Source organism: Anolis carolinensis, chromosome 4, assembly GCF_035594765.1.
Source record: "Anolis carolinensis isolate JA03-04 chromosome 4, rAnoCar3.1.pri, whole genome shotgun sequence".
Taxonomy (NCBI): Eukaryota; Metazoa; Chordata; class Lepidosauria; order Squamata; family Dactyloidae; genus Anolis; species Anolis carolinensis.
In genome coordinates, this window is record NC_085844.1 from 107,724,699 (window position 1) to 107,745,549 (window position 20,851).

A 20,851-nucleotide genomic window follows, 5' to 3' on the forward strand; every position below is an offset into this window, starting at 1 on the left:
CAATGCTATGTGGTTTGGTGAGACACCAGCATTCATTGGCAGGGAAGGGTAAAGTACAGCTCCCAGGATTCCATGGCATCGAACCATGGCAGCTAATGTGGTGTTAAACTTCAGTGATTCTACAGTGTGGATGAACTCATGGTTAAAATTGGGGGTGGAGAGACTCCACACTCTAAATTAGGAGGCTGAGCTACCTCTTCAGCTTGAATCCTAAGCTGCATCTGTGTTTACTTGTGCTAAGAGTTTTAAGTCTTGGAATTACTATCCTTTCATGAATGAGTTAAGCAAATTATCTTAACCAAAGGGTCATAATTGTCTCTATATGAGACAACACTGTTTTTTTTTAAAACAATTACAATACAGGCAGTCCCCAAGTTGCAAACATCCAACTTACAAATTACTCATAGTTACAAATGGGTGAGAGAAAACAATAAGTTGGAGAAATCTACCCCTCTGAGGGGAAATTCAACCCTTAAAGAGTAATCATGGGGAAAAGGTGTCTCCACTGAAGCTTTATCACCAAACCTTGTTTCCACAACATGTCACATTTTCTGGAATCCAATTATCACAGGAACAGAAAGTGAGGTGAGACCTTCTGAACAGGGGCACAAACAGCAAAACAAACACCACAGGAGTGTTAACCTTTACCTGTGATCCAAAGCTTTTATATGTGTGTGTGTGTGCGTGTGTGTGTGTGTGGAATTACATTAAAAAATGTACCTGTTCCAACTTATATACACATTCAACTTAAAAATAAACCTATAGAACGTGTTGTCGAAGGCTTTCAGGGCTGGGATCACAGGGCTGTTGTGTGTTTTCCAGGCAGTATGGCCCAGAAAACACACAACAACCTACAGAACCTATCTTGTTTGTAACTTGGGGATTGCCTGCATAGTGTAAGCTTCCTGGCATAGTGCCCCATCTGCTTAAACCATATACAAAGCAATAAAAACAATGCAACTATGTGGTCTATAAGTGAAAAAAAAAACCCTCCAGGAACAGTTTTCATTCATTTTGTTAAAGTGTTCTAAAATGGAACATTAGTGATGTGACATTTGAGTTCTCCAGCACTTTACATCAAACATGATATACAAGAATTAGAGGAAAAAATAAACAAAAGAATAAAAAGAACTGAACTGGAGGATAGGGCACTGTAGGTCCCTATAGCTACATGATGCAATCTCATTGAATTCAAGTCTTTTTAACAGCTTTCTTGTTGGGATATATAGTTCATGGGAGAGTAGGTTTTCCTTTAAGATGTATTATGTTGTTGAAATGGCATTGAATGTTTGCCAGTTTTTATGTTTTATGTCTGTAAGCCGCCCTGAGTCCCTCCAGTGAGATGGGGTGGGTTAGAAATTATTATTATTATTATTATTATTATTATTATTATTATTATTATTAAAGCTTCACCATAGGCAATTTTATAATTAAATGGAAGATTTTCCTATATCCATCATACCAAATCCTTATCTCTGCTTTCTTTAAGATTTGTCATCAATATATATCCCGAAAAACTCATAACAGCATATATAGAGGGGTTATTCTTACATTCTTACAGGAGCGGGAGGGGGGGGGGGAATGAAGTGTTATCTCTCTTAAATCTTTCTATGCTATTCTTTCGGTAGGCAAAACAAAAGCCTGGCAGCACAGGAGGAGTTTGAGAGGCAAGAGTTCAAAAGGACTTTTATGATCAACACAGGAAGAGGGGAGAATGTTGAAAGAGTGAGGTTTCTATGGTTGCAGAGACACTAGATGAAGTGCAGAATTTGCATCATTGCTATTTTCTCCAGGATGTTTTGAATATCTTGTTTGCTATACCCCCTCAGTCCCAAAATGGCAATGGCAGCAGAAAGGAATCAATTCCGCCCTTCCTGGCACCTCCCTCCATGACAACATCATTGTTTTATTTACAAACGGGCAAAGGGGGATTTCCATCACATGATAATTTAGGCATTTTTACACATCTCTATGTGGGGAATTAAGGAATAAGTCGCTTGCCAATCAACTCAGGAATTGTGGGGAAAACACACACTCCAGACACTGCAAACTATCTCTACCCCACATTTGAAGCTTGTATCGTGTGAAGGGCACTATCAGTGGCAGTTTCTTAAGTGTGTAGAAACTATTACTTAATTGTGTGTTATGAAGTCAGGAGAGCAACCTCTGCAGAATGCCAGTATCTGTGATGCTTTTCATTATTTTAGTTGTTAGTCAATGTACATAATAACAGGCTCAATAAGCAATTACATAGTCTAAATGGTAGCACCTTTGTATAGCTTCAATGCAACCCACAACCATATGAAGTCCTAAGTATAGAGGGGAATAGTTGGCATCCATAGGAAAGAATGATGAAAAGCATTATTGTTTCACATTCAATCTAATAGCCACTGTCTTATCTCATAGTACTCCTATTTATTCATCACTCATAATCTTTCCACTAGGGTTGTTAACTATTAAATGCCTTGAGATTTCACAGCGATTGTTGCAATGTCACAAGGATGGGTCAAATTCACCCAGGGGTTGGTGGGGACACAATGTCTTTTTGGCCTTCATGATTGAAATCCGTGTCAAATAAACCCACCTAAACCCTTGCTGACTAGATGATATGACAAACCCAAAATTAAAAGGGAACATTTTCTGGCTGATAGACAGTGACCAAAAGGTCTCCAGAAGCTGTACTAGTTGCTCCCTTTCCACAATCACAGAGCTGTGCACACAGCAAAATGGGTTTTTTTTCATACATATTAACAGTACACTGACCCACAGGGCCCTGCAAGCCATATGAGAATGGATGGAGATCTATTAGAGGTACTGGGCAGGCCTCCTGGGCACCCCTGCTTTTAAACAGGGCCCAGCCAAAGATGGCACAGAGGCACTGCCTCCTGACTTGCTGGCCAGCAGTGCACCAAACCGAATGGCACAAAGGGGCTCCTGGGCAGAGGGAGCCCTTACAAAGATGGCAGAGGATGGGGAGCACCATCCACCACAAAGTCCCTGTTTGGTAAGTCAGGCAGGGGATTTAGAGCCACATCACTCTCAACAATAAAACTATATTTTTCCAGTACCACTCATCTTGGGATTTGTCTGCAGGCTTATGGAGGCACAGCACTTCCCTGGAGCTTCAACTGCTGCCCTGAGACCAGACAACTCTGTTTGATACTTTGGTAAAGAAGCCTTGTCCACATTTATTACAGGGATGGAGCTGGCACAAATTAATCCATCATAGATAAAAATGACTGATCATTAAAGCAAGAAGTGGGGGGCAATAACTTTATAATGAATAATTTGGCCAGCTTTAAAGGCACAGCAAATTCTACCCTGTAGCTTCCTTGCCGTCTCTTTTGCCATGCTGAAATGCCTGATCCTCTAATCAGGTGGAAGACTAATCCGTTCCAATCAATTTGAATATATTAAGGGCCTTTCCTTCTGTTTCATCTCTACATTTAACCATTTTAGAAACTGTACAGCCTTCAAAGGCTTCTGAGGAAAAAATAAAGTGAGCCTTGACTCACCCTTGCAGCATTACCCAGCTTGTTACAATTCTGCATTTTCAACTGTTACTTTTTTTTTTAAATCATCTTATTTCTTGCCTGCCAGCCAATTTTTAATCTCTTTCAATGGCACACCCGTGTGCTATGCTTTGCAGATCAAAATCTTTTGAAGAACCAGGAGTCCGGTTTCAAGGCACTGGAGAATATCAGAAGGAATTCCAAACAAATTGTGTGGCACTGTTTTTCATTTCCGTTCTGTTTATTTGGTTTGGGTTTATTTTGTGTGTTTTTATTTTCGGTTTAGGAAAAAAAGGTTTATTTAATGCCTTTTTTCATATTTGGAATTTGGCATAATCTTTAATACAATGATCCATTTTCAGTGAGGAATTAAACTAACATATATTATTAACCTATGGATGTGGAAGGAGAATACTTGTCTGACACAGTGCCCTCTGTGCAAATATACCATCTCTATGATTTCCATTTCAAGAATCCCATTCCCATGGGATATTGCAGTGAATAAATTATTGCCACCAGTTTGCTGAATGATGGCATCTTACACCATACACACACACACATACATATACAGGTTTTAAATCAGATTTTTTGCAGTAATGGAAGGGGAAAATTGAATCTTATTTGAAATTAACAGGAGCCAGTGTTCAATTTGTCAGACTGATCACCGAGTAGGTTTTCATAGCTTAGCATATATCTGAACTCTGATGGAATAAAATTGAAGTTGAAATGAAGAAGCTATGCTATTTGTAGGCAAAGTGTGTCCCTTGAGATGTTGTTGAACTGCAGCTCCCAGCAAGTCTGGCCAGCAGGAATTGGTCTTTAATACCTGATGGACCACATTATTCCCATTCCTGATCTGAATGCATGAAATCAAATTCAGAGAATAAGAATTAAAAAGAGGTGGTGGGAAACTAAATAATACATTAGACTATCCCACAGAATTGGTGAAGAACAATTGATTATTAAAGGTTATGAGAGACATATCTGTCTTTATTTGTTGTCGCAACTTTAATTGCAGCATTTGGAGGCTATCTTTTATGGTAACAGCACCTCCTTTGCACATAATAATTGGGTATCCCTCTTAAGAAGAGTGAATCTGTATTGATTTTGCTTACTGATGTTTTATAAGACTATACAGATACGCTGTGTGGATTTGTTTCCTGGCCTAAAGCACAACTAAAGCAGTTTCTGAAATTAGATTTCTCAACTGTTGTATTTTCCTGGCTTTTGGAAACATTGGAACGTAAAGGGAGTGCAGCAAAGAGAGAATGGGGAGTGTTGGGGGGGGGGGGGTGCAGCAAAGCTACACTGTAATTTTGCAAGATTGTTGTATGAAGCTATCAATACTTGTGCTTCTAAGGCATTCCACAAATAATTTAAGAAACAGTAAAATGCTATCTTTTGGTGTTTCTTTGGGTTGGGAAAAAGGTATTTAAACTCCACTAGGACAAATGAAAGAAAGACAAAAACACACCCTGTTAGGAAGAATCATTGTGGATCCGGCAGCAGGAAAGAGGCCATATCCTACTAATGATGGAGTGAATGAAAAAGCCTGCAGAGAGAGGGAGGAGGTAGCCACTATAAATAGATTGTTGGACTTCAGAAGAGAAAGACAAAAGGAACACCAGCTCAGAAGGACGGCAATATAACTGTTGCAGCCCTCCTGTGAACTCAGAAGGTGGTCCCACCTGTGTGAAGTTTGCATTGATATCTCTGAGGCAGGAGGGCGGAACAGATTAGAAGGCTGAGAGACTGGGAAGGATGACAGCAATCAGCAACAAGGAGAAAATCATAGCTTCCGTAATTCAGATGTAGAGCTGCAAAACCAAAGGATCCAAGACAGACCAAAGGCAAGCAAAGAAATGAAAGACAAAGAATAAGTAGGTTAGGAGAGACAAATGAGGGGACATGGGGAAAGAGCGGTAAAAAAAAAAAACCAATTTGAAGAGTGGAGAAAAGTGAGGAGCTGTGAAGTCTTCTCTTGGCCTCTGCATACCAACAGGAAAGCCACAGCAAAGAAAGCTGGCTCATCAAAAGACAAAGAAAGTACATGGGATTTCAAGATGCAATGAAGGAAGGGAAGAGATAATAAAGGATATTCCTCTACAAGCTGTTGTGGCACAAGAGACAAAGGCCAATGTGTAGGGAGCTCCTCACAATGCAGCTTAGTATAGATCCTCTAGATCTTTTAATCCATCCCTGAGACTCCTGTATAATCACTGATTGTTTCATAGTGGATTAATATTTAGGACATAAGCAGTACTTGTGAGGCAGTGTGTGAGGGAGTTCAACAGCTGGTGTTGCAGGATCTTGTTAATCAGACAACCATAATATGATGGTGTTCCAAAGCCATTGTGTATCATTGCTGTAGGAGACGCTTTAGCTTCACACCACCATCACCCCACACAAATCACATGTAACCTGATTCTTGTTTTGCTGCTGATCAGCAAAATCAGCCTAGCATGTCTCTCTCACCCTGCTCTGTCTAGCAGACTCCTCAGGTATTAAGAGGTTATTATTTGTTTTATACTTTGTCAATTTGCTCTGCCAGTCATTTCAGCACTTAAAGGTTATGAGGCAATGATGGCTTGAGAGTCTCCTCCACAAAGGAAGCTGTTTGTTGGAAGCACCTTGTCACACCAGAGTCATCCAATTAATGGTTTCCTTACTACAAGTTGCAAAGTCATATTTGTGTGCTGGACTAATAAACACCGTCTCTTCCCCAAATCCAGGCTTAATTCAGTTGTGCTAAGAGGAAACAAGATTTGCCAGAGCCCAACTGTCTTCTGAGATATACTGTGTGCTCTGACCTTTTACTGCAAAATAAAAAAAAAGATGTCCCTATTAGGGGCATATGTGATCAGCAATTCTTGTGCAAAATACAGTGTTCCCTCCCTTGTCGCAGGGGTTATGTTCCAGGACCACCTGCAATAAGTGAAAATACGTGTAGTAGGGAAACTATATTTATTCTATGTGTGGAGGAGAGCAAACCACAGACTACTTATTACAATGCGGTCTGTACTTTATTTTAGCAGTTACAATATAGAGTACACCGGCAGAGAAGAAGAATGGAAGCTAAATAACCCTTTTTTATTTTCAACCCTTCCCTCCCCTCCCCTCTCCCCCCCTTCCAAAACCCTTTGCACAATGCAAAAACCCACGAAACTGCAAAAATACTGCGATAAATGTGTACATTAATATTAATTAAAAACCCACAAAACAGCGAGGGAGCAAAAAGTGAACCACGAAGTAACAACAGAACACTGTAATTACCACATGGTTGGCCATGCCCATTCTGAAGCTCTGGTCATTGGTAAATTGAACCCATTGATGGAGCATATTGAAACTGGATTTTAACTTTTGTGGATTGTTTTGAACTGTACTTATTTTATTATGTTTATTATTTTTACTATGTTCACATTGTTGTATGGTCAATTGAACGTTTTGCTTTATATTGGAAACTGCCCTGAGTCCTCCTGAGGAGGTATATAAATAAATAAATTATTATTATTATTATTATTATTATTATTATTATTATTAGTAGTAGTAGTAGTAGTAGTAGTAGTATTGGTATTATATCAGCTTTGTACTTAGTGTAGTAATGGCTGATCTTTCTCTTCCTTTTCTGTATTTGTTAATTTCTTGTTGGCTACACTAAGGAACAAATGTCTCCCCACCACCATCCCAATCAACATTCAAATTATTCTTACTTTGTAGGAAGCAGGGCAGAATCAGAGGAGATAAAGGAGATGCTTGTATCTTTTTTTAAAAAAAAATAATGGCTAGATATATTGCTGGGTATTAATTGTATTGTGTCAATTACTGTAACTCCTGTAAAATATTAATTAAACAATAGCAAACAGAGCATATTTTATTTTCTCTATAGAAGTGAGCACTGATTTCCTCACAGACAGATTGGATGATGTGTTAACATGATGCATATTTTTAAGAACTTATTTTTCAAGTACTGTTCATAGTAGTATGAAAAGGTAATTAAAATCAAAAGATAGGGTGAAAGGGGTTGAATAATATGGGAGGAAAAAAACCCAATATATACAATGCAGGTCATTGGATAAACTTTTTCAGTAGTCGTTAAACATGTTTTGACACATTACAGCTGGGATGAGGAAATATGTCACCATGAATTTTGCTAGACTGCAGCTCCATCCACCAGTTATCCGTTGTGAAACTGGTTATGGATTATTAGACTGGTAGCCAATCGGGCTGTGTGATTGATAAAAAATGTTTCAAAACTCATTACAAAATTAAAGGGTGTTGGCATTTCATTTCTAAAGTGTGTCTAAAGTATTGTTAATGACAATTTCAATACTATAATGAGAGTAAAAAAATATTGTTACTTTTTTGTTATAGTAATTGTGCAAGTGGGGAAACTTCAGAGGCTTTTTCTCCCTCATGTTTACAGATAATGTGGTGAAACTTGCTACAATGGTAGAAGACATTTATCACTGTTATCCCATCAAATTTCAGAATGTTTCACTTATCCACAGTTTTTTGGGGAATTTTCAAAGTTTTTATAAACAACATTTTAAAAAACCCACAAGAGCTATCTCCTTGAATTTTCTATACAATGACACAAGATAACAGGGAATCACTCCTTCCAACTTTCAGAAATATTCATACATTTACTGATTTTAGGAAATTTTTAAAAAGTTTTGACAAAAACATTTTTATTTTTATTTTTTAAAAAGCCACAACAGCTATCTCATCAAATGTCTCTCATATTAACCAATAGAGACTTCTTCCCAGTCCAGCACAGATATTTACTTACTAGAAGTATCAGTCAGTCCTCCTGTTTGCAGATTTAATAATTTATTGGAACTCTTGCTGGCTGCTGCTAGGGATCCTCACCTTCCCAAACTACATTTCCCAGAATGCTGTGCTTTCCCAGTCTCTTGACCAGTGAACTCTGCTTTCTCTCTGCTGTTTCCATTTTCTAATGGTGAGAGGCCATCTATTTAAAGACGAATGTCAGCCTTTTTTACTGTCCTTTGCCTGCTTGCGCTGAAAATGAAACTGACTTTGGGAGACTTCTGGGGTTTACAAAGTTAAATAAAAAATATTGGGTAAGTTTTGATTCTTAAGTTTTTGCAGTTGGCCACGCCCATGTGTTGGATGTTTATTTATTTATTTACCATACTTATACCCCACCCTTCTCAACCCCGAAGAGGACTCAAGGTGGTTTTACATATAGGCAACTATTCAATACTTAATACAACATACAATTAAAATAAACATTAAAATTAAAACTAATACACATTAAAACATTTAAAAACATTACATTCACTAACAAAACCACACCATCCACAATCGTAATCTGGGTCATTCCAGTAGTCATTGCACATATTCCGTATCCATCTATCACACTACAATTATTCTCTGAAGGCTTGATCCCAAACTCAAGTTTTCACTTTCTTTCTGAAGTCCACAGTGAAATCTAATATCACTGGGGAGTTCCACAGCTGAGGGACCACCACTGAGAAGGGCCTGTCTCTCATTCCCACCAACCACACTTGTGAGGGAGGTGGGACTGAGAGCAGGGCCTTCCCAGATGATCTTAATCTCTGAGATGGTTCATATGGGGAGATGCATTTGGACAGGTAATCTGGGCTGGAATAATTTAGGGCTTTATAGGCTTAAGACAGCACTTTGAATTTGTACTCTCTGTACGCCGCTCCTGTGAGCAATCTGACTGCTGCCCATTGGGCCACTTGAAGCTTCTAAACAGAATTCAAAGGCAACCCCACATAGAGCGTGTTGCAGTAGTCTATTTGGGATGTAACCAGAGCATGGACTACTGTGGCCAAGTGCATCTAAAGTATGAATTTAACATATTTGATTCAATTTATGAGACCTCATGATAATTTTGCACCGCTCTAATAGGCAAACAACATCTGGGAAACCACATGGTTCACAAAGCTGCCTTAAAGAATGAGTGGTGAGAATAAATTGAAATGTAAACTGGAAGAAAGTTTAAATATAAGAAAAAGCTAGAGGAGACACTCTTTATATAAATAGTGGGAAGAGGGGGTAAAGTACAAATGGATCAGAACTTGAAACATTACTTCTTCTAGAAGTACAACTTCTAGAATGTTTTAGCCCTTCTGTCATGCTAGTAGGGCTGAGGCTGGGGGTTCCAGGAAATTACCAGAATCTGTTAGCAACTATTGCCGATATAAATATGATTACACCAACACACTTTCTAGAAGATTGAACAATGATTGCATTCTATTTAGGGTTGTGCATGTAGTACCAAGTTTGTATAGCAGATGAGTGTGAGGTATTGCCATATTTTGCATGATTGAGTTATTCAATGGTGCAATCTGGAGTAATTCTATTGCACTGTACCTTTGGATTACATTCACTGGCTGAAATTTACACTATGCAAACGATGAGCAGGATCTCAGTATTTCAAAGCAAACTTTGAATGTGCCAAAAAGAAATATTATCTATACATGAACAAATGTAAGTCAAAGGTTAAAATAATATTCATAAATCTTGTTCATGCATTTCTCATCAGTGGCTTTTCTATCTATTGTGTAATAATATGATCTGTAGTATAATGGAAAGTCATCAGAAATATTACAGTAACTTTTATGTCACTCCAAGTTCTTACATATTTTGACTCTATTTTTATTTTTAAATTTATTTTGCTGTTTATATGAAAAACCCCATCTATACTACACATAAATAAGGAAAATTGAGTTTTCATAAAATTATTCCCAACCCCCAGACATTAGAGAAATGGGATTATTGAAATATGCCTCTTCAAAACAACCTGGGGAACATTAAGATCATGATTAATCTCAAAACCGAGCAAAATAATTGTTTGCATTATCTTTGAAATAGTAAAGTGTCTTAGCAATCCAATTCTATGCAAAATTCTATGCAAAAGTAAGTTTGCTTATGGTGCTCCTTTCCATATCTGTCATTATGCATTTCCACCTACATGACACAGGGAGTATGAATGGAAATAATTTTGATTAATTTGCTCTGGATTTGCTTTGTGATGTAACAGTATACCCGAGTAATTGTTTCTCACGCAGTATAGAATACTGACTACGAAAGCATCCTTCCATGCATTCATATGCCTTATTAAATCCAAATAGATTTAATACCTGGTGCCTTGATGCCTATACTCTTTTGCTTGCTTTCTTACAATGCCTCACTGTTTTCTGATGTTGCCAAATGGCCAAAACTGCACAGCTTGGATTTTACACTAGATAGATAAGCACATTTTCTATTAGGGAATATTCAGCGAACAGCACATAATGTTATGCTCAGGATGTAATTAGCTCCGACATTTGCAAAATAGGGAATGGATATTCCTTCTGGTCAGAAGGAGAAATGATAGTGGTTATTACAAATTCATATAACAAAAATAATAAAACAAACTAGATATTTCCACTCAGAATCAATCCTAATTTTGTTGAATGCACAGGTAAATCTTCACACTTAATATAATTAACTTAATAATCTATTTAATTGAATTGTCTTGCAAATATTATAAAATAAAATTATTAGTGTGTCATCTAGTCCAGCCAAAGCTGCTGATACTTTTCAGGGCCATTCTGTCTTTAATGGGAAGGTGTCTTAAATACTTCCAATTTGATGGGGTCACATCATCAATACATTCCTCCTTACATGCCCATCTTTATTGTGTGCTGAGATGGAGCCCTTGTTGCTTTTTCTTATTCTCGTTTTAATTTTTTAATCATTTTCTTTTTTTTTATCAAATAATCATGAAGAAATAGAAAGAGAGAGAGTGGAAACCAGTCATTAATGCTCATTTCTGGAGAAACCTGGAAGTTATTAACAAACATTTAAAGGTTATACCACTAGTAATGCTCAATGATTATCTAAGTAATAAGTAATTATTGGCAGAACCTAGGGATATAATTCTTTCCTAATTTCCTTCTCAAAAGAAGTCTAGTCGCAGTTCAAGACATACTCTGTGCAAAATTAGCACAAGTTACTTTCCTACAGAAAAGAGTGCATTTATCTCCACAGAAAAATAATGCTTCTTATAGAAATGTTTGTTTCCTGCAAAGAAAAATACTTCCTCTCTCTGCACAAAATAGCTACAAGTAATTTTTGCATTCAATGAATCCCAGATTTCAGCAGACACTAGGGTTGCTTCTGCACAGTTAAAACTAGTATGCCAACTTTGTCCTTTCCTGGAGAAGTTACATCTGGCCATAGTGGTACATTCCTTGGTTATATTCTGTTTTAATTGCCATAATGCACCTTATGACTTGGGTCTCAGTTATGTGAAGAAGCGTCAAGTAGAGCTAAATGAATATTTAGGTAAAGCCTTCTCTTTGTCCCATTATTTTCAAAGGTTCATTTGGCTGGAACAAGGGACAGGGCATTCTCAGTGGCTGCTCCCGGACTTTAAAATTCCATACCCAGAGAGGCTAGGTCCTTGCTATCCTTTTAGAAGCAAATCAAATTATTTTTGCACCAAAAGGATAAATTAAAAACAAATTCTTAAATAAGCAACCCCACCAGCAACTTCCTACACCAGGTTGGAAGTTTATAATCTATGGGCTCTTTTGGCTCTATGTATCCTCTTTTGGACTTTACTAATTTCTCTTTCTATAAAATAAAATGGTCAACTAAAGGAGAATCATTATTCGTAGAAAATATGTTCCCACCCTTGCTCTAGTACATAGATATGTAGGGCACCAGGTATGAAAGTGAAACTAGGGCAAGCTTTGCATTTGATTCCCCATATAAGAGAACCCTGACTCATTGATTAATCCACTCAATTGTGAAATAAGGAATAAACATGTAGATACATTCATGAATTGATTCAATAGATCTTTTGTAGTTAGGTTTCATGCAAGTTGATCTCTGGGTTGACATCCACATTAGCACACACAAAATATAGGTTTGAACATAATTTGACTTTAACTTCCCTGTTCCCATGCCAACTATCAACCAGTGCAGACACTTACAGCTATTTCATGATGACACTTACCAACTACTGACATTTCAGGGACGCTTGCAGTATAAACCTCTTCAAGAAACATTGGTTCATTGTCATTGATGTCATGGATTTTGATCACAAATTCTGATTCCGGTTCAACTGGCCGAAGCGTTCTTCTGTTAATAGCCTGGGCACGTAGGGTATAGAAAGCTTTCTCTTCCCTATCAATTCTTCTTGTAGCATGAATGTCACCCGTTCTCTCATCAATAACAAAAAGAGTGCCAGCCCCATCTCCTGACAAAATGTACTTGAGGGAACCATCTCCTTTGTCTTGGTCTGAATGAAGCTGGGGGAGAAAAAGGGGTAAGATTGGGAAGACAAAAATTTAGTTTTTTAGAGGACCAAAGCAAAGAACTTTAATAATAATATAAGTCAATCTTTTAAAAAGCCACACAGTGTGTTTCAAGAAAAATTTGCATCAACAAAGCAAAGTGTTTTTCCATTTACAGTGACTGAAGACAATGTAGAGTCTGATTGTATGTATACATGTGTCTATGTGTGTAGCATTCATGCTTTTATAATGTCTTTGAAGCTCACCATAATCTTTAGAGTGCAACTCCTATGGCAGATTTTAAGCTTTTTTTTTTCCTCCCCAGCAACACCTGTTCTGTGTCGTGGAACATTTGTGTCACAAATCTTGAAGAAGAATTTTATGCTAATACTGACCTTTTCATTCCTTGAAAAAGAATCTATTAAACATTCACAACCTGCTGTGTTAGTTGTAAATTCTCTAAGCAGATAAGGGACATGGCAGGATACATGGCAATTAAGGAAAGAAGAATAGCTGGGGCTGATGCTGAACATTTTTTAAAAAGTGAAATCTTACCATTTGTTCCAAATGCAAAATGTACGGAGAATCCTGCCTTCCTAGACCGTAACTTTAAGATCTTAAGGTTTCTGTATTTCAATCAACATCAAAAATATCCCAGGACAGTTGAATGGAGGAGTTGTAGCATCAAAATCTCTCTCTTTTTTTAATCTCTGTGACCCCAAGAGGTTGTAATCCCAGAAAATCTAGCCAGCATAGTCTATGGTGGGAGAGCCAGGGAGCTGTTTTCTAGCATTTGGAGAGCCATTTTACTTTTCCTCATTTACCTATCCATGAAACAGCTCTGGTTACCCTGAAGAGGATGAATTAGCTAATGGTTCATAATATGTATTGGGATGGGAAATTATACACCCTTATTCACACAAGGAGCCCTGGTGGTGAAGTGCATTAAAGCACTGAGCTGGAGACCGAAAGGTCCCAGGTTCAAACCTCAGGAGCGGCGTGAGTGGCCGCTGTTAGCTCCAGCTCCTGCCAACCTAGCAGTTTGAAAACATGCCAATGTGAATAGATAAATAGGTACCGCTCCGGAGGGAAGGTAACGGCGCTCCATGCAGTCATGCCAGTCACATGACCTTGGAGATGTCTATGGACAATGCCAGCTCTTTGGCTTAGAAATGGAGATGAGCACCAACCCCCAGAGTCGGTCACGACTGGACTTAACGTCAGGGGAAACCTTTACCTTTTACCTATTCAAACACTAAGGCCATTTTTATCAAAATATTATCTCACTTTATAGGAAGGAAAGAAGGAAGGAAGGAAGGAAGGAAGGAAGGAAGGAAGGAAGGAAGGAAGGAAGGAAGGAAGGGAGGGAGGGAGGGAGGGAGGGAGGGAGGGAGGGAGGGAGGGAGGAAGGAAGAGGATAAACAATATTCACACTGTTTCCCACAACGAGAAGGCAATACAGGTTGAAATACCCCTTGCAAAATCCAACTGGAAAGGGCAAGAAATCAGTGAACTTTTCACACACATAAAATTTTTGAAGTGCCCCCCAAAAGTGGCTTGCTCAGCATTGTGTGTGTGTGTGTGTGTGTGTGTGTGTGTGTGTGTGAGAGAGAGAGAGAGAGAGAGAGAGAGAGAGAGATTCCTTTCCATGTGCAAGAAATAAATAAGACAACTTTATATCCTTCATGGATATTCAGAAACAAGTCCCTTTCATAATAGTGTTCCAGAGAGGTTTACCTGACATCTACTTTATCTTTTTGGCATTAGGCAAATGCCACTTGAGTCTCTCAGGCTCTTTGGCCATCTGTACTGTTCTACTGCTATTCTACATTCTTAAATAGTATTGTTTCTCATATGCTTTTAGATTGGAGGAGACACAACTGGCTTGAAGGCCCAGCATAAAATCTGCAGAGGCTCCTCACATGGCCTTCAGGTGATCCTAGAAAAACTCCTTTTCAATTCTATCATAAGTACATTGTCTGGACGATAGCAAGGAGAGGAAATCTATCATCTCCAATTACTGATAAGATATTCTTACATTCTTATGGCAAGGATTTTCCTACACAGAACTTGCCCTCCGGTGGGGATAACACATGGTGAAAAAAGATAAACAGAAACTAGCTGGTCCACAAGCTCGGACACTGCCCAACATCTGCAACTGACAACTCTTCATTTTGTTGCTTCTCTGCCTTCCACAAGTACAAACACTATAGAAGGGAATCCTTGCACACATCCCACTCATTAAGTCTGATGAGTATACAAATGGATAAGCCCCGTAGTGGCTTATCGTCACACAAAGCTGATACAGGTTGCTAAATGATAAGCTAAATTGGGGAAAAGCTGAAATCCTGATCCAGGATCTGGGTCTTTCCCCAACTTAGAGGAAGTGAAGATAGTTGGACCAGTTTCCAAGCAGAACTGGTCACAACTGTCTTCACTACTAGTCTGCATTCCCCAGACAACCCAGGGACAGCAGTCCCCTGTTATTCCCAAGCTTTATGTTGAAGCACTACCTTGCCCTCAGTGCTTTGCCAGATGTCAACCAGAGCACCACTGTGCCGATGGAGGGGGGGGGGGGGAGAGAAGGGTTGGAGACTACCATGACATGGGGCTGGGGATCATCATGACACAGAGGAGATCCTTAGGGTAGCAGCCTATCTGTATCAAATTGTGTTCAGGGTGGCTGGGAAGTAGAGTCTACCTTCTGCCTCTGAAGACACCCTTGTGGGCTCAATCTGGCATCTTGGATACAAGATAGGACCCACATTCGTTTCCAATGTAGAAGTGCCCTTTTCCTGATCTGACATTAGAACCAGGAAAAAAGTCAGGAGAAGTCATGCTTTTGGGTTATAACATTCAAAAATCTTTCAACAGGCATGATCAGTACAAATGAGTAATGTTACTAAGCTCTGTCAGTAAGTGGGTTGCTGTGGATTTTCTGGGCTGTATGGCCATGCTCCAGAAGCATTATCTCCTGATGTTTTGTTCACATCTATGGCAGGCATCCTCAGAGGTTGTGAGTCCTGCCATAGATGTGGGTGAAACATCAGGAGATAATGCTTCTGGAACATGGCTATATAGCCCAGAAAACTCACAGCAACCATGAAAATCTTTGACAACACTCTGTCAGTAACTTTTTATGGTCCCAAAGTATCACTTATTTTAATATCTAGGTTTCCTTCTTTTAAATGCAAGTATATTCTAACATAAATCATTGCCTTTTTCATTATTTTCAAATAGTTAAAAGTGCTTTAATGTTAAAGGAACAGATTTATTAAGCAATCATTCCTCAATCAAATTCTAGCTGGTTGCTACAGTTTCTCTTCCTTTCCCACCTTTAGTTGCTAATTCAGTCATAGCACAAAATACAATTTCACAGTGTAATTTGGAGAATAAGCATTCTATAACTACAACAAACTTTTAACTTCAGAAAAGTTTGCCAAAAGCTTCCCTCACCCTTGATTTTCTTATCATTACCTTGTCTGAAGAGTGAGCTCCAAATCTGCTTGGGAATATATCTGAATCCCAAATTTTGGAACAGATCTGGCAACTGGATATACTGTGTTTAAAACAGCATTCAAGGATTTTTGCCAGACATATACAGATGGTAGCTAAAGTCCAAGTTTTTAAATTATAAATGTATTGTTTTTACATATATGCTTTTTAAAATCATGATTGATTGATAATGCATTTTTAATTGCTGGCCATGCTTTTAACTGGGTTAGATGTCTATTTGTTGCTCTCTTTTAGGACCTCATCACATTGACTTTTGGTTCCATCCCAGGATGCTTCCAGGACGGATCCCACTGGAGCCCTTCACACAATGCAGGGCTACTTCCAGCAGGGCTCCATCCTGGCTCAATTCTGGAAGTGTCCTAAGATGGAGTTCTGAGAACAGGGGTGACTACCTGTGTTCTCATAGCCCACAATGGGGCCACTGTATGGGAAGCTGGGTGGGGATATGGGGCATGGGACGATGGTTTTCCCCCTGCCTAATGGATTTGCCATGCTGCCCAACAAATTCCCCCCACTGTTGCTCAAATTAGTAACCTCAGTGTGATGAGGTCCTTGATCTTTGGGGATATATTACATGCCCAAGGAAAAATGAGAAGACAGTGGAAACAATACATCAAAGAACAATACAAAATAGATAAAAGGATGACAGATTCATTCAAGGAAGAACCATTTGAAACTGAACCTTAGAAATTCCAGTGAAAGCTGAACTTGGGGGGGGGGGGGATAACCAGGAACAGATGGCATACCAATAGAGCTGCTTGAAGCTAAAGAGGCAGGATCTACTCAATTCAAAACTGTCAAAAATATGGAAAACAGAACAATGACCCACAAATTGGAAATACACAGTATACACTCCAATTCCCCACAAATGGGACACCAGGAACACAGCAGGGCCATCACTTTAAACTCCCATGCAAGTAGAGGGATTGTAAAGAACTAATAACGACTAAGGCTCTTTCAGTCAGGGGGGAATCTTTTATCCCAATGCTGCCACCACTGTGTAAAGGAGGGTAGCCTACAAGACCCAATTAATAATGAATAGATGTTCCAAATAATAAAAGTTAACTGCCACCGATTAGTGGAAATGCAGCCACCACTGTGTGGAGAGACACCTTTAGATTATAAAAGTGCTCAACCACCCAATAGCTCAGAGGAAGCCTTTTACTTTATTCGGTGTTAAAATGGTAGCACAATTGTGTTGAGGGAGTCTATAGACGACAGAGGTTTTGATGTTAAAAGAACAATATCAAGTTTATTCAGGCACAAGTTTGGTGGTTACAAAAGATGTTTCTTATTAACAGTTACAATACTAGAATGAGATGAATCATCTCTAAAGTATCACTTCTTTTACTTAAAGTAGTTAAAACTTCTTCCTCTGCTCCTTTTGAACTGTTACTTCAATGGATCTCTGTGAGACCAGCTGGGATTGGTTCCCAAAGTCTGAAACTTGGACTACCCAGTGACTTCAAACCACAGTCACCCCAATGATATACTATCACAGATTCTCTGTGCCTTTCCAGGACACAGACTACATTAAATAAGTCACCAAACATATTTAAAACTGACTCAAAATGAACAATTGAGTCTCCTTGATCCCATCAACCTGGAATCAATCTTCCCTTTGCCTCATCAGAGCACAGACTGAGGCTTCACTTTTTTTTAAAAAAAACCTCTTCACTTCTCCTGCCCTCGGCAGATGGCTCCGCCCACATCTCCATGGCAACTGCCTCAGAGGAGAGCCACTAAATGGCTGCCGCCGTCTCATACCTACCTAACCAAACCACGAGCACATAGTTAAACACAACAAACATGAATACAAAACTCATACTTCATTACAGGGATGTTCAAAAATTTACAACAAAGAGTTTTACCATAAATGGAGTGAGAAAGGCCACAGGACAATGTTGGGTTCACAAAAGGAAATAACAAAATGTTGAATATATTGGATAATGGAGCACCCTGAAGAATTCCAGAAGAAAACCTGCCAGTGCTTATTAGATTACAGAACAGTCTTTCAGAAAGAATTACTTTTAGGACCTCTTCACACAGTCCCTGGGACTGTGCCGTAGCGCCAGCAGTTGCCTGTGAAAGGGAAGGTGAACAGGGTGGATAGTGGCACCTCCGCACCCTCTCCCCTCATCATATGCTGGATATGGCACAAGGCGCTTTATTGCCCTGTTCCCATCATATGGGAGAAAGGGTGGCAATGAAAATTTCCCTGCCATCTTTCCCCCCATTATATGGGGGAAAGGAGGTGAAAGTACAGTTAGCTCCATTGGAGCTTCCTAAAAACATTTTCCTTGAGATGCTTCCCCTCCACTTCAGGAGTAATGTGGGCAGGGCCAAGACAGTGTCATTTGATGGCACTTGACACTGCCTAAAAGAAGAAAAAGGGGCACAAAAAAAGCCCCATATGAAGAGGTCCTTAAAAAGAAATGGATATGCCAAACATTTCATTATCCTGATGTATAATCTGTTCTCAGGACAACCTGCTACTGTCAGGATAGAATATGGAGAAACAGAATGTTTTCCAATTGGTCCAGGGAGTCAGGGAAGGCTGCATTTTCTCACCTTACCTGAATATATCATACATAAAGCAGGGTTCAACTCGGAAGGAGGTTTGAAAATTGGATGAAGGAACCTCAACTATTTAAGATATGATATGATAACAAAATAATGTATTAGGAGGAAGGGCTCTAGTGGACAGATATTTGCAGTGAAGAGTGGTGGTAATTTTAGGGAAACTATAACATGTTTCTTCTTGTGGAAAATACACAGGCTGAAGTCTACCCATAAGAAATGTAACTGGGGGTAACCTAATGGGGAAGTAAGCATGGCAACATTCTGTAAATTGACACATAACAAAGATGTACAGGCTTGAAGAGACTATGCTTTTGTGAGAATTTTATCAGCATTATGCTTCAGGATACATCACCTTACCACTGCTGGTTGACCTCATGCCCCTGCCCCCAAAACAAAACAAAAGTCTAAGAATTCCTGTACTTTTAGAGAGAGTTTATTGGCATTATGGCATGGAACAATATTTTATCACTATGAATGTGAAGCTTATAATATATTACTCTTAGTGAAAGCAGGAATATTTCATTTCCATAAGAGGTTTGAATTCAAAATTAAACTCTTGATAGAGCAGAGTTAGGCTCATCCTCTGGACACCGATTCAAGGACAAAGGAAACCAAAAGAAGAATATAGATTTCATTTTATGAACTTCTAGTAAGTTTATGCAAATGATCTGAGACTTTTTTTCCTGGTGCAAATAAGCAGCCATACGGTTATGTTCCTAATGGCCAACATTTGCATATTGGTCTCATTATATTTAAATGTTAACAGCAGCAGCAACAACTTTTTGTGCATAAGCAGTCTGCTACATATTTGCATACTATAAAATGCTTCTTGGAAAACATGCACAAGGAAATATACATCACCCTTATAGAGAGAATATCTCAGAAGTCCCTCTAATTATGTTTCAGAATGAACCAAGAAACAATGACATATTTTTAAATGCAAGCTCAATGCTGTAGAAAGCATTTTTCCTAGCCCATATAAAGAATAGGGGAACATTAGTAAAAAAACAAAAAACAAAACAAAACAAAACAAAAAACTGGAACAAGCTTTTATGGTAATACCTTCAGTCATTACAGTCAACAATGAAATGCATGTGAATTAATTAAATAAAAAAGATAGAGATGGGAGAAAGACAGACAAAATTCATAAAAAAATATATTGTAATGCATGCAGGGTCTACTACAAATTCCTATTCTTATCTACACCAGAGACTTCATCTCACTGAACATGTCATGTGTTTGGAAGAGTAGATTACCATCCAGCTCAGGCATACTCTGTTTTGAAATTAAATGGATGATTTTCCTACCTCCATCACACACTAGCAAACTATCTGTTTTGTTCAGAAGTTCTCAGTTGATTTGCCATCGCATTGTAGAGAGTTGTTTTCACCCACTGTCCCTCCCATGTTTTATTTGTGAAAAGAAACACCTCCTCTCCTGGACTATGGTTTTTGTTCCTGGGTTAAAAATGTAATATCCTAATTGGATCTATCATAAACACATGGGAAAAGTTTATTAAACTGAAAAAAAACTTTGCAAGAGGGACATCCTGCTATAAGCACATTTTGGTCTAGTTTCTCAATGATTGAATATCTTGTAGAATCTCCACCAATTTAACATAGCTTGTGGACACAAAAATATGGAGCACAGCTACTTTCAAAGTAAGGACTATACAATTAAACAGGAAATAACACTTGAAAACTAGGCACTTACTATTATTATTATTATTATTATTATTATTATTACTGTATTATATTGTATGACACAGCAAACAAGATAGATATGCTGGATTTCATATCACAAAATCACAAGTCGAACACTTCCCAAGCGTTTAGGACTGTGTGATGTATTTTCGGATGATGCGCGCACATCCCAGTAGGGTGGCCATATGCAGTTGGCAGATCGTAATTTTGTCAATGCCTATTGTTTCCAATAATAATTTATTATTATTATTATTAT

General features: G+C 38.6%; 1 protein-coding gene across 6 annotated transcripts in view; it reads right to left on the minus strand.

The window, feature by feature from the left end:
* cdh10 (cadherin 10) overlaps positions 1–20,851 on the minus strand; it is a 150,589-nt gene that overhangs the window by 41,585 nt on the left and 88,153 nt on the right. For all 6 annotated transcript variants that reach the window (XM_062977614.1, XM_008114204.3, XM_062977616.1 and 3 more), the window contains one exon: positions 12,514–12,808. In XM_062977614.1, coding sequence (XP_062833684.1) covers positions 12,514–12,808 — 295 coding nt within the window. The remainder of the gene's footprint in view (positions 1–12,513; positions 12,809–20,851) is intronic.